The following is a 13,729-nucleotide window of genomic DNA, read 5'->3' as shown; positions in this document are numbered from 1 at the left end:
ACAATGGAAAAATAAATATCGCATTCGCCCTTACAATTTTTTTGCCTCTACCGACAAAATAAGATGTTCAATGCGCAATTTTTGATGTATGCGACGTAATATCAGAATAGAAAAATAAATTTGAGATCGATTCAAAGTCATGTGTCAACCTTACGATGAACTGGAGTAGATTTTCTATAAAGAAAATTCCATTCCACTGATACACGTGTAATAATAATTTGTTTAAAGAATCATGTGACACGAATAATATTATTTCAGGATAGTAAACAAGTTGGATTCCTGAAGCATTTTTACTCGCCTTTGTGTGTTTGAAACTGTTTTTTATTTATTTTTCATGACTTTCGACGTTAGAATTTCATTCAAGGCTTCAGAAAATAAACGATATGCTTCGTTGATTTTAAAGTGGCTCAATTTTATCGGTGAAGAGGCGAAGCGAACGATTAAATCGCCATAATTTAAATGAGCAATGAGGCGTGAAATGAAAGAAATTACATTGTGACAGTCACTTAAATTATAATATCATTTCCACTTTAAGAGAAATTAATTGTTAAAGTTCTGTTATCCACCCCTGTATCACCTCACGTTTTTTGCGCCTCAGCCGCGTGTAAGACAGATCAATCATCGGTCAACTAACTCTCGGTTTATATTTATTGATTTTCGTCGTTTTCTTTTTAGCCTCTTCGCGTGTGCCGCAGTCATACGATCGCTAAAATTAATTCGCTGATGCTATTAATAATTAAAAAAAAATGTGAAAAATAAATAGAATTGTTATTCTCTTGCGGTTATTTTTAAGTTAACTCGAGTGCAAGAAAATGACCTCGTCACGTATACACATTAGCCAGACCGAAAAAAAGATGCCATTGATGAGTGTACGCGACGATCGAGTACAGTCAAAATTAACGGGCCATTGTTTACGCGACATCAGAATTATGTAATTGTGGGTATTTTTGGATTTTATATGCGAAATGAAGTTTTATATGCATTTTATTAAGTTTAAACAGGAATGAATGATCCAGCTAATATCAATTAGACTGTTTACATCGGTCTTACCTACTTTCTCTTTTCTCTCCTTTACATAATTTCACGTTAACAGGTTTATATATTCCCCTGACGGTGCAAAATTTTTTCAGCAACCCCGCGACAAAAGTGGAAAATGAGCAATCGTTTGACATTCAAATGCATTTTCAGGATGCAAGTGCATTAGAAAAAAATGCCATGGGATAAATAGTGTTAAAGTAATATTTAAATTCTTCATTTTATTATGACACTCGAGAAATGTCAACATTATTATTCTAGTTTTCTGTATATTACAAATAACAAATTTTCAAAATTCAAGTAGTTACGGAGAAAAAATACCGTAAAAGATAAAGAAAAAACAAAAAAAAAAAAAACGCCAAAACAACGAGTAAACGCCAAGTTTACGCTTATAAATTGGAGCAAATTGTGTGGATGTAATAAATGATTGCGTTTATAAGCCCAAGTCAGCACAGAGAGCGAGGTGGGCTCGCGTTGCAGCGAGCGACGTTCGCGCGGGAGAAATTAGCAAGAAAGGGAAAGTCTCGAGCTCGCTGCATCGTCGTCGTGGAATTTTCTCTTTTTTAATGTCCGAGCGCGCGCGCACACATATAAAAACTCTCTGTAATATGTGTATATATTATATACACGAAAGAGTAAGTCTTGGGATAGAGAATATGGGTGCATTCATATATATATATATATGCGTATGTGTGTACGAGCCGATATAAACGTTTCGAGAGAGAGACTCGTTGTATGTGTATAAAACTTACGCAACGATACTCAAGGGATACGTCGTCTTATGTATAATACGCGCCCGCAATACATGCACAGTCGATCGACTTCCTCTCCGCGTGCGTACCCATAACATTGCAGCAAATTTGCGCTGCATTATTACTCGTATCGAGCGTAATATTTTCTACTGTGCATTTTCTACACTGCGAATTTGTACTTTTGACCTAATTCAATACTGCCATGCATTGGCTCTTCGTTATTTTTCATGCGGAAAAAAGCCGTAAATATACGGAAGTACATAAGCGTGGATGCGCGTACAATGTCAATTCCAAAAAAAGAAACGCCTATAGGCGAGGCGATTCTTCATAGCGGAGGAGGAGCTTTTTATTGAAGATCAGTAAACACTCTAGTACTCGCGTATAAAGGACAAAGTCAAAGGTTAAGGCTTTTACGCAAACAGTCGCGAGGCAACTTATTAAATTTGTCCACGTGCATCAAGCAGAATCTCTACGCTGCGAGCAACGCATCACGCACGAAGGATTGACGTATTTCGATCCCAATAATCAAATCTCGTGTCCAGTCCTTGATTTTTATCTCGATTTTCTTTTTCTAATTTAAGCACGAGCAAACATTTTTTCATTTTATTTTCAATCTGTCTGTATGTGGAAAACTCGCACGAAAACGTCTTAACTGCAAATTTAAACATCTAAAGATTTCTTTTTTTTTTAATCAAGTATATTAGTGTACATCGAGTCTGGAACAGACAGTGTAGTCGACAATTTTATCTTAGCATTTCTTTTTTTATAAATGATTTCTTTAGACACTGTAACTTCATTTGGGACAAATCAAGGAGCGTCCGCTATTACTCCTAAGTAATTTGAATCAGAATCTCTACATTATCCGTGTTAAAGTACGCTGCAGCGCATACGAGAAAAAGAGCGAGATAGACGTAGGAAGTACTCCCGTAAGTAAAAGAAGAAGAAGAAGAAGGAAAAAAAAATGGAAAATTCCCGAGTCGAAAAAAAAAAGATGTTAAAGGCCTTACGAAACCTCGGCGTTACATTGGATAATTTTCGTGTGCGCCTAAATATCGCGATATATATATAATAAAATGCGCGGGTAAGCGCGTCGAGGAGCTGCTGCTGCTGCTTGTGGTTCGTGCATGCATGCGTGCGTGTTCGCGCAGAAGAGGGAGTGCTCTCACTTTTTATCCGGCTGGACCACTCTCACCTGGGCTAATATAACGAGTGTCCGTGTGTGTGCGGAGTCTCCGAGTACGGGGCAGCGAGAAGAAAGTATTTCCGGGTCTCGCTGTGTGAGTGCACTTATAAACGTACGTGTGCGAGTGTGTGCACTTGCATAATGCCGCGCGCACAGCTTGGCTTTTGCCGAAAGCGAGTAAACAGAGTTTGACTTCTTCGGGCGACCGGTTGTTAGCTCGCATCCAGCGTCCGAACAGTATCGACATTTTAACGCACGCACACGCGCGCGCGGCAACGCGTCCGACCGAGGCTATTTTCGCTCGTTCGACGTTTTTTTTCTTCTTTTTTTCTAGTGATTGTGCTACGTTTTTTTTTTTTTCTTTACTTTTTCTCCCTCTCGCTCCTTTTATTATCGAGATCGAGATTCCAGTGCTTTATCGATTGAAAAGAGTTGTATTGTTGTTTCCAATACGTTTGTGTGCCTCGAGAGCAAGTGCGACGAGGTGTGTGCAGCAATTTTTCATCTTTATTGAGAAAAATTAGTTTGGATGATTAGATGCGTAAGTAAATACATAGAATACTATACATAGCGTAATCAAAATATACAAGCAGTTCTTGAAGATAATTTATAGTTAAAATTAAAAAACGCTTTAGTTATATCACATTACTTTTTCTTGGACATTTCGTCTGATCCGGACAGACCCAATCGAGTTAAAAATTAAAAAGGTTTAAAAATTAAAAGATTTGTGTTACTTTATTTAGAGTTTACACGCCAATGAATAAATGTTTTTAACAAATGTTTCGAAAAAATATTTCATTTTACTATATCGCATTGGAGATTGAAAAAAGCTCGCTTTCGAAAATTCTACATTTCGCGCGACGTTAGTTACGATGAAATATCGATTTACATGATCAAGTGCAGCTGCTGCACATTTATTCGATTTACGAAGAAGGCATAATATAACAATAAGAATAAATAAAGATGAAATGTAAGGCAGTTGCGTTTTCCTCGGCAGGTTCTTGCCTCGTCGTCGACGTCGTCGTGCATCACTCTGATTTCGAGCTTTTTCTCCAGTTCTCGAATGTACGTCAGAAATTTGCACAAGAATAGAAGAAAGAGAAGCAGCAGTAGTAGTAGTAGCATCATCATCAGCAGGACAGCAAGACCAGCAGCAGCGGCATATCATCATTCCATTGAATTCGCATTTCTCTTGATTTGACAAGAGAGTGAAGAGAGAGAGACGCGCAGAGACACACGGCCTCGCCTCTATTACCGTATACTGCTACTACTACTAGCAGTGGTATACACAAAAGCTGCAGCTGGGCTCTCTCTCTCTCTCTCTCACTGTCTCCTGTCTTTCCACGCACGTCTGGCCTGAGCTACTTAGGCATTCTCTCTGTGCCTCTTCTCGTCATCCCCGTGTGCAGCAGCTTCCCGTATTCGTTTTCCTCGTGCACTTTTTTCTAGGTGAGTGGAAGAGAGAAAAAAAAATAATACTGCTACTAAAAAGGAAAGAAAGAGGCGAGAGAGAAAAAAAAATGGTCGAGCATATTTTACGAGTTCGTACGGTGCTATGTATTAGCTTTTATTTCAAATCGTTAACTAATTACCTTTGCGAAATTTAGCGAGCATCGTAACTTTTTGATCGATATCCGTATCGGTGTTTTAAATTCGTTTAACCGAACGATCGAGTTCGTCAAAAGACCTCGATTTGCTTTTTCCCCCGTATATATACCCAAAGATGAGCAAATCAGATGACGTATAGACGGATCGTCCGCGGGGGATTCAGTCCTATTAACACATCGAGGTCTTCTCCAAGACATCGTATCGCTCGAATAATTCCGAAGTCGCGCTCGATTTCGTCTCGCACCCCGCCCCAAGTGGATTAGGAGCACGGAAGTGCGAATTAGATCGTCGCACGACTGACTCGTATAAATTTCGAAATTGGTCGGGCGGGCGAAAATGATAAAAGAAAGAGAAAGAAGAAGAGCATCGCGCGATGCTTATCTGGTCATCGATCGTGTGTGCGAAGCCCCGACGGAGAGAGACAGAGTAAACAAATTCAACAAGTTCGCGTGCTTGCAAGCTCGCTCCCGTCACTCGATCTCATTTTGGACGGACTAAGTTTCTCTCTCTTTCTCTCTCTCTCTTTCTTTATCTGTATTTTATAACGCGGGAATCGTGTGCATTCAACTTTGGGCGAAAAGAGAGGAAGAGAGGAAGAGAGAGGGAGAAAGCACCTTCGTATCACAAACGCCATCTCGTAGCAAAACCTATACTACAAGTCTTGTTTTCATATAACTGCGGCTTAGTACCTATACACGCATTGCTCATATGTATAGCTTCGACGGTGCAAAATTATACCGCGTTTACATAGAGGAACATCGCCAAATCGATTACCAACGGGCGAATTTAATAGTCGTGCGTATACACGTACAAAATGGTATAAAATAATAAACGATATATCACGCGTTCCGCGCGGCATTGAAACTCGAGAGCCACCTGTTGCGTTCTCAGATTGGAAAGTACAAAAAAAAAAAAAAGGCTAATAGCCCGTTGGCGAAAAGATATCACGCGACCAATTTTGTCTTCGTTTCCGCGCACCGCTCGATTCGTAGGGCGGCAGCTTTGGACAATCGCCGATAAAAAGAAAACGAAACTATATACACACGAGCGATATATAGAAGCTTTACACACGACCGCCGACGACGGAGGGTGTCGGCTGTACACAGCTCGGCCGTACACACGCGAAAGTCGACAAAAGAAAAAAATGCACTAGCGTCGTTGCACACACACACACAGGGGGTATACATCCCAAGACCGAGCAACGATTTATAGAGAAAGAGAGAATGAAGCTTGTAGGGGCTGGCTCGACGACTCGAGCGAGTTTTATTCAGGTTCGGCATTAGACGCGACCAGCTGCTAGTATATAGTAGTAGCTCGAGTCTTAGGCTACTAGTAGCCAATATACATGGGCGCATACAACATAACACACGCGCGTCCGTGGCTCTCTCGCTGTATATCGATTAATTCGTAAATGTAATCGTGAACGAGGTCGCGCCTCGTCTTTCTCTCTCTTTGTGCTTTTCTTCGCGCGCGCACACGCTTACGCAAAGTGGCAACACACGACGTAAACACACGAACACACTCACACACAGTACGCGAAAGACGACGAAAGGGAAACGACGTCGTCGACGACCACGAAGAAGGAGAGCTTCTTCTAATCGCCGGGTAGAAAAGTACAGTGCAGTTCGCGAGCCGCGTCGATGCGTGTTGTTGTTGTTTTTTTTTTCTTTTTGCTCAACCTAGTTTTGTAACGAGCAGCGTAGCGAGTGGCAGTGCGTGGGTGGGTGCGTTGCGCGCATTACAGTGTAGAACCGCGACCGACGATATTTATTTAGGATTGTGCTCGAGAGTGATCGCGATGAGCCATCCTCGCATTAGCTCGTCGAAGCGGCCGTCGTCGTCGCCGCGCGGCAAAACACGTTGCCGCTGCTGTTGCAGCAGCAGCTACATCGAGCTGCTTTGAGCTCAACGACAACGTCGACGACGACTCGGCTTCATGGTGGGTATATACGGTTTATGAGCGCTCGATATATATATCGTTTGCCTATTACGCGCACGACTATCGTGCTACGGTTTACCCCCGAGTAAAATTGCACCCCCGCAAGCTCGTAATTGTCCGCAAGCTCCGACCGCGAGATCAGCGCGATCGATCGAGTTGAATTTTCGCGGCATACCCCGATGAACGTGTATACGCTCGATCCGTGGTCGATTAAAAATTTAAAAAAAAAGCTCGCGCGAGCGAGCGTTACGTCGATGATGATCATCGAACCTGTATTCGTTATATGAAAGCGTCATTATGTATATAATGCATGTTCCGTTGAATTTTAAAAATAAGTTGATCGATTAATAATTGAATGCAAAAAAAAAAAGAAGACACTATTGCACGTGGGTAGAAAAACATCGAGCGCATAGAGCAGTTAAATAGCGCGATCTATTAAAAGGTATCGCGAGAGATTGCGTACGTATGAATATGCGATAGACCCCCGGGGGCATAGATAGAGGTGTCGCGTGGGCCGGGCTACATACGTACGTGCTCTTACAAGCAAATATACAAAGGAATGTAGAGCACGGCGTTTTCGCTTCTTCAAGTACGTTCGCTATATATTTCAAGTGCGCGACACACTCTTAATATTAAAATTTATACATTTAACTCGCGCGTCGCGAAATTTTCCTCACGACCCTATCGCTCTTTTCTCTTTCTCAACGTAAAACGAGCCCGTGTGTCTTTGTCCCCCAAACACCAGGAGTTGATCAAAGCCGAGCTGTTGATCGCGATGGGCGTGTCGACGTGCGAGACTGCCCAGGCCGAGCAGCGCAGCCAGGCCTGCAACGTCCACCAGGTCCTTCACCAGGGCATCGGCGACGCTGGTGGCGGCATCGGCGACAAGATCAAGTCCGAGTCGGACACCGAATCCATCGAAAACAACAACAATAACAATGGCAAGGCGGCGACACCGAGTAGCAGTAGCTCGGCCGGCAGCACCAGACCCGGCACACCCGAGGTCGTGGCGAGCAGCAGCCTGCCGAGCCTCAACAACAACAGCAGCGGCCTGATCGAGGCTTTCTACGCCGACGCCATCATTCTGGTGACCGGCGCCACGGGCTTTCTGGGCAAGGCTCTGCTGGAGAAGCTGCTGCGCTCCTGCTCGAGACTCAGCACCATCTTCGTGCTGATCAGACCCAAGCGCGGCAAGAGCATGGAGCAGCGCTTCGCCGAGCTCCTCGAGAATCCCGTAAGTATCGTGCGATATATATACAAATGTAACGATATATCGATCGTGCGTGGGGGTTGAGCGAATGGGCAAAACTCGTAATTGCCGGCTACTGTGCACGCGCCGCGTATCGATTTTGCACTCGAGCGAGTACTCCTGGGAAAAGCTGTTGCTGCTGTTGACGACGCATATATATTAATACGCAACCGTAGTCGATATTTCCATGCTCGACGATGCTCGGCACGAGTCATCGACGTACATTACGGACTTTAATTAGTTTATCGCGTGCATCGATCGAATCGATCGTATCGCGATATCTCGTCTATGTATCAGGTGTTCGATCGAGTACGCGCCGATCAACCGGGCTGCCTGGGCAAACTGTCGCCGGTCCTCGGCGACGTCGGCATGCCCGAGCTCGGCCTCAGCCTCGAGGACCGCACGATGCTGATGCAGCGCTGCAACATCGTGTTCCACAGCGCCGCCACGGTGCGCTTCGACGAGCCCATCAAGGCCGCGGTGAATCTCAACACGCGCGGCACCGATCGCGTCATCGACCTCTGCAAGGGCATGACCAATCTCCTCTGTCTCGTCCACGTGAGCACGGCCTACAGCAACGCCGATCTCAGGGACATCCAGGAGATGGTTTACAGGTATATACAACGACGATAATTCAATCGGAACGACGTAACGTTTAACCTTTTTTTACCTTTTTTTGTTATCGTTTGCCATTACGAAGCACGAAAGTGAAGCCACAGACGATGATGGAGATGTGCGAGAATCTGGACGACGAGACACTGGCCATACTGGAGAAGAAGCTGATCGGCAAGCATCCCAACACTTACACCCTGACCAAGGGCTTGGCCGAGCAGGTGGTGCTGGCCAAGGGCGTCGGCCTGCCCGCGGTGGCCATAGTGAGGCCGAGCATCGTCTGCGCGGCCTATCAGGAGCCCTACCCGGGCTGGATCGACAACGTGTGCGGCATCACCGGTAAGTATAAATAAATATAATTACTGCGATGCGTCGACCGCGAGTTGAATCATCGAAGACATACCGTAAGTGCTCCGCAACACCGTGTCGTTTTTTTTTTTTTTTTTCGAAAAATTTTTCTATCGATTATACCGATCATCGTCGTCGGCCGGTGGTGTGGCCGGCGGCCCCGAACGCACGCGCGTTTACATAAACTTTCGAAGAAAACGGGATGAGTCAGAGTCGGTGCAACGACGCGCGCGTAGCTTCTTCGCGTTTTTTGTATTCATTGGATTTATTTTCCTCTCTGCCGTCGTCGTTGTCGTCGTCGTCGTCGTGCCATGATCAGCCGCGAATACCGCACGTACACCATATGTTTGCCTCGTGCGCGCGTTAAGTGTACATATAGTACGTGATCGATGCGCGCGAACGCGAGCTGCAAGGATCGCGCGTTACCGAATGAAAATGACCCCCGAGCGCGCGCGAGCAGCAAAGATGCGAAAATAAATAAATCGCGTGCCCCATTTAGGTATCCTGATGGAGATCGGCCGCGGGACCATACGCAGCATCGTCTGCCAGCCCCAGTGCGTCGTCGACATCGTCCCCGTGGATTACGTCGTCGACACCCTCATCTGCACGGCCTGGCACATCGCCAATTATCGGCCCCAGCGCTTCATCAGCAACGTCAACGACAACAGCAGCACCCTGCGCGTCTACAACTGCACCTCGGGCAGCTTCAATCCCGTCAAGTACGTGTACAATAATAATTATGATCGTTCTTTTGTTGACGAAATTCGTGTCCTATAGAAATCGAGTTGACATTTTTTAAAATGATGTTCGGTTCCTGTGTATATCGCGAATTAACCCATTAGCGCCCAGCCGGACACTTTTTTCAACTGAACTTTAAGCAAAAATCTTTACTATTCAGAATTTTGCTAAAAATTAACGAGTTCATGTATCTAACGGGAAATTTAATGCCCTTTTCGAATATGGCTTCAAAATTAATCTTAAAATTATTGTTCAAAAGTTATAAACAATTGAACAAAAAAAAACACGAATTGAAAAAAAAAATTGTCTTCAACTCGAATTTTAAAACAGAAACAGGCTTGATACTTAGGTCCCGAGCACATTGAAGGTGTCCATGGGATGTAAACTGAAAATCCCAATATCCATAATATCGGAATTGGACATTTTTCATAAAAAAATGGCGCTGCGTAGAAAAAAGACCGTATATGAGCTAAACCAATTTTTTTACATGACAAGGATGCATTTAGGAAAAAAAGTTATATTGAAAAAGTTCTTAGAATTGTTCAAAGAACAAACCTGAATTTTTTCAGAATTTTTGGTGAAAATTTTTGAATTTTTCGAATAATTTTGAATTTTTTGAATTTCATCATTTTCCGAAAATTCAAGCATGCAGAAATTTTATAGAGTGAAGTAAAGAGCTGAAAAGTGTCTGGTAGATTTATTAATAAAATTGACATAAACTTGAGGGGTTTGTGCAAATTTATTGACTTTTATTTCAAATTTCAACATTGTTTTTACATGGCGAGATAGCATTAAAAGAAGTCATGATATTTACATTAAATTCGATACGTTCATGAATTTCTGATGCGTGAGCGATGCACCGAATCAATGTGAGATTTAAGATTATTCTTCGTTGTATATTTCTTTCCGCATAGATCGCATGCATGAGCGATGCCTTTATGTGCCGCATCTATGTGGCACTTGAGGTAGGTCTTAGTTTTGAATTTTTTCCCGCAATGGTCACACGTAGATACGAGACCATTATGCGCCGAATCGGTGTGATTTTTTAGAGTAATTTTTTGACTAAATGACTTTCCGCATTTGTTGCATTCATACGATATACCATTATGTACCGAATTGATGTGTCTGTTGATGTTCCCCGCAGTTGAGAATTTCTTTCCGCATATTTTACACGAGTGTTGGACACCATTGTGTACCACATCGATGTGAGCCTTGAGACTGCACGGCCGGGTGAATATCTTGCCGCATGCATCGCATGTATGCGTGACACCTGTATGCACCGCGTCAAAGTGGATTTTCCGACTGGACTTTTGTGTGAATTTCTTTTGGCATAAATCACAAGAGTAGGTGATTTTATTGTGCACCGAATTGATGTGAATTCTCAGATAATCCTTACTTGAGCATTTCTTTCCGCAAATATCACATGTAAATTTAAGACCATTATGCACCTTATCGATATGGATTTTGAGACTGCCCTTTTGTGTGAATGACTTTCCACAAATATCACATGTATGTTTGGTACCCTTATGAACCGTATCAATGTGTGTTTTTAGATGACTTTCTTGAGGGAAAGTTTTCTGGACTACAATGCCACGTTGATGGTCAGCCTTTTCTTTGATTTTCCTTTTTCTATTTTTTTCGACAAGTTCGTCGTCGAAAAATTCTTGTTTCACTTCACCCACGGTTTCTTTCTTAATTATTTTTTGAGTTTTGTAACTATAGTTAACTTTTCTTTTTCGCAAGTGATATGGAAAATCATCGTCGATTTTTTTAACTGTTAATAAATCAATGTTGGGTTTGACGTCTTCACATTCGACGATTACTTCCACTTCGTTATCAAGTTGACTTTCATGATTCCCATCGTCTTTTCGAAGATTATGGGTCTGTTAAAAAATTAAATACGGCTCAGATGTAATAAAAAGACGAGTTACATATATGTAGTTACGCTTACCGAATGTCCTGGCGAAAATGATAGGAGTTGAACGTTTTTAAGATCGGGGTTTTCGTCAATCATTTTACTATTATTTTCGCTACAGGGCACATCCCTAGGCTCCTCCTTTATTCTAAAATGATTCCAACGAGATCGAGTAATAGGTTATAATCTTTTTATAATTTCATTTTCATAAAATTAAAATTACCTGACAGCATGACAGTTGAGTATATCGCTGGATTCCATGATTCTCAATTGTAATTTCCTTGAAAAAGAGTACTTTCGATACGATTTTACATTACCACTCACTGCACACAAAAAGACCAACGAATGCTGTTGCGTCGTGCTCGCAATAACTTCAAAATCTGTGTCTACACTATATAGTGTGTATAGTGCTACGGTCCGAGACAACGTGCCAGACAATTCGCACTATGGAGAGCGACGCACGACGTAAACAAAAATGTGCAGATCGTCCAAGTATTCGATATTTGGCGATACTTTCGAGAATGTTTTGATTATTTTATATCAATTACTTTTAGTCGCTCGTTACTTCGATATTCGATCGAGCTCATACGTCTCCCGAATTTCACGAATATCCAACATTTTTCTATCGTTGACATATTTTTACGACGATACAAGAGCTATGGCAATACGAATTAGCGCATATTATTATGGTCGATGTTGGTGCGCAGATGGGGCGAGGTCGGCGAGATGACGAAGAAGTACGCGATCGAGTCGCCCTCCAAGTACGTCATGTGGTATCCGCACGTCACCTATCGCTCGTCGCGATTCTTCCACAAGATCGCCGTCGGCGTTCTCCACTTTCTGCCGGCCTTCTTCATCGACATGGTGCTCAGACTGCGCGGCGGCAAGCCCAAGTAAGGCCCCCCCTTCTTAGCCTATTGTACAATTGCCAAAAATGGTGCCGATAACGAATGAAAAATTTCCCCCCCAGAATGGTGAGAATCACCAAGAGGACCCTGCGAGCGGTGCGCACCGGCGAGTTCTTCGCCATCAACGAGTGGTACTTCCACACGGAGAACGTGCGCGAGCTGATCAAGAGCGTCAAGGGCTCGATCGTCGACGGCGGCAAGTCGCGCTTCAACGTCGACCTCAGCCAACTGGACTGGGAGGCCTATGTGCAGCGCTACGTGCTCGGCATCAGGAAGTACGTGCTGAAAGACACGCCCGAGACCATCGGTCGCGCCAAGAGCAAACTCCTCAAGTCAGTATATTATCCCGCGTTTACCACTGATTTACTCCTCGTTTATTTTTTCGTTACCTTCTTGTAATTTTTCTCTCTTTTTTTCCGCTCTTATATATGAACCTGTTGCTGTAACTTACGTGCACAGGCTGTACTGGCTGCGTCGCGTTATGCAAACGATCACGCTCTATCTGCTGGTGAAATTCATCGTGAAGATCAGCGGCCGGTGACGGGCCGTCCGCCACGGCTGCCGTTGCTGCTCCTGCTGCGCCTCGTGATCTTCGTCGTCATCGGTGAAAAGAGAGAAAGAGAGAGAGCCGCGCAAAAATTTTATTCCACATTTATGGCTGGACTTTTTTTTTACGGCTCGACCGATCACTCCGAAACAAGTGGAGTGATTTACAATCGCAATAATAAAACGTGTAAGTAAAGCTTGTTTTTTTGTAACGAGATATGTACTTATAATTATTTTTTTTGTATACCTTACTTCAGTGGTATATTATTATTACGCATACAACAAGGTTTACAATTTTACCCCTAATTTTAATATGCAACGATAATTTTTAAGTTTCTCTCTCCTTTCGATCCGACGTTACATACATGTATCTAGTTACTCAGAAAATTATACCGTGCAACAGTTGTCATAATATTATATACACATAAAATACGTAAGCATACGAAAATAGACGTTAGATTGCATTATCAGTTGAATTATAGTAAGAGATCGAAAGAAGAAAATGACTGATGTTAAGTGGGTTGGGTATTATCATCAATATTATACAAGTATTACTCATTAAAGGACATATTCGTGTCAATGGTATTTCATAATAGTGCCTTACACATGTATCGCCGTGTAAATGTACATTAATAATAATGGAAAATCAATTAAATTAGTTTTTTATATTAAAAAAAAAAAAGAGGTGAAATTCAAATGCAGCACCGATGTGTTTGAGTTACTGGAAAAAAGTAAGATTTTGTCAATTACCAAGAAAATTCGTCACAATATGTTATTTAAAATGTAAATCGAATCGAAGTAAACGATAGTATTATAGTAATTATTATATTATGTAATTGCATCAACATAACCATATGTATTTTTATTATACATTATAATCTATTTATCATATGTTA

General features: G+C 42.6%; 2 protein-coding genes across 3 annotated transcripts; one reads left to right on the top strand and one right to left on the bottom strand.

The window, feature by feature from the left end:
* Positions 1-4,386: 4,386 nt before the first annotated feature.
* Positions 4,387-13,706, top strand: LOC106656967 (fatty acyl-CoA reductase 1-like). 2 transcript variants are annotated; one of them, XM_014378186.2, is made up of 8 exons: positions 4,387-4,419; positions 7,263-7,751; positions 8,064-8,380; positions 8,467-8,717; positions 9,226-9,445; positions 12,087-12,272; positions 12,350-12,619; positions 12,747-13,706. In XM_014378186.2, exons 2-8 carry the CDS (start codon positions 7,293-7,295, stop codon positions 12,826-12,828), a joined length of 1,785 nt encoding a protein of 594 aa, XP_014233672.1. In that variant the 5' UTR covers positions 4,387-4,419; positions 7,263-7,292; the 3' UTR covers positions 12,829-13,706. The 2 variants fall into 2 exon arrangements, with proteins under 2 accessions (XP_014233672.1, XP_014233671.1); XM_014378185.2 differs by lacking the exon at positions 4,387-4,419 and adding an exon at positions 6,214-6,517.
* LOC111694047 (zinc finger protein OZF-like) lies at positions 10,252-11,738 on the bottom strand. Its single transcript, XM_023460703.1, has 3 exons — positions 11,603-11,738; positions 11,416-11,527; positions 10,252-11,347 (listed from the first exon to the last, which is right to left on the bottom strand). The coding sequence occupies exons 1-3, from the start codon at positions 11,638-11,640 to the stop codon at positions 10,295-10,297; spliced, it is 1,203 nt and encodes a 400-aa protein (XP_023316471.1). The 5' UTR covers positions 11,641-11,738; the 3' UTR covers positions 10,252-10,294.
* Positions 13,707-13,729: the final 23 nt, after the last annotated feature.

The sequence above is a fragment of the Trichogramma pretiosum genome, unplaced genomic scaffold (genome assembly GCF_000599845.2).
Source record: "Trichogramma pretiosum strain Unisexual culture from Peru unplaced genomic scaffold, Tpre_2.0 scaffold126, whole genome shotgun sequence".
Lineage (NCBI taxonomy): Eukaryota > Metazoa > Arthropoda > Insecta > Hymenoptera > Trichogrammatidae > Trichogramma > Trichogramma pretiosum.
The sequence above is the reverse complement of the archived record's forward strand: the minus strand, read 5'-3'. Positions and strand labels throughout refer to the sequence as shown.

Excerpts from the sequence above, each read along its gene's own strand:
- LOC106656967 (XM_014378185.2), top strand. Across the intron at positions 9,446-12,086 it reads GGCAGCTTCAATCCCGTCAA|ATGGGGCGAGGTCGGCGAGA; the intron begins GTACGTGTACAA and ends GTTGGTGCGCAG. Across the intron at positions 12,620-12,746 it reads GCCAAGAGCAAACTCCTCAA|GCTGTACTGGCTGCGTCGCG; the intron begins GTCAGTATATTA and ends TTACGTGCACAG.
- LOC111694047 (XM_023460703.1), bottom strand. The coding sequence starts at position 11,640 with ATGGAATCCAGCGATATACTCAACTGTCATGCTGTCAG. Across the intron at positions 11,528-11,602 it reads CTCAACTGTCATGCTGTCAG|AATAAAGGAGGAGCCTAGGG; the intron begins GTAATTTTAATT and ends GAATCATTTTAG. Across the intron at positions 11,348-11,415 it reads CATTTTCGCCAGGACATTCG|ACCCATAATCTTCGAAAAGA; the intron begins GTAAGCGTAACT and ends ATTTTTTAACAG.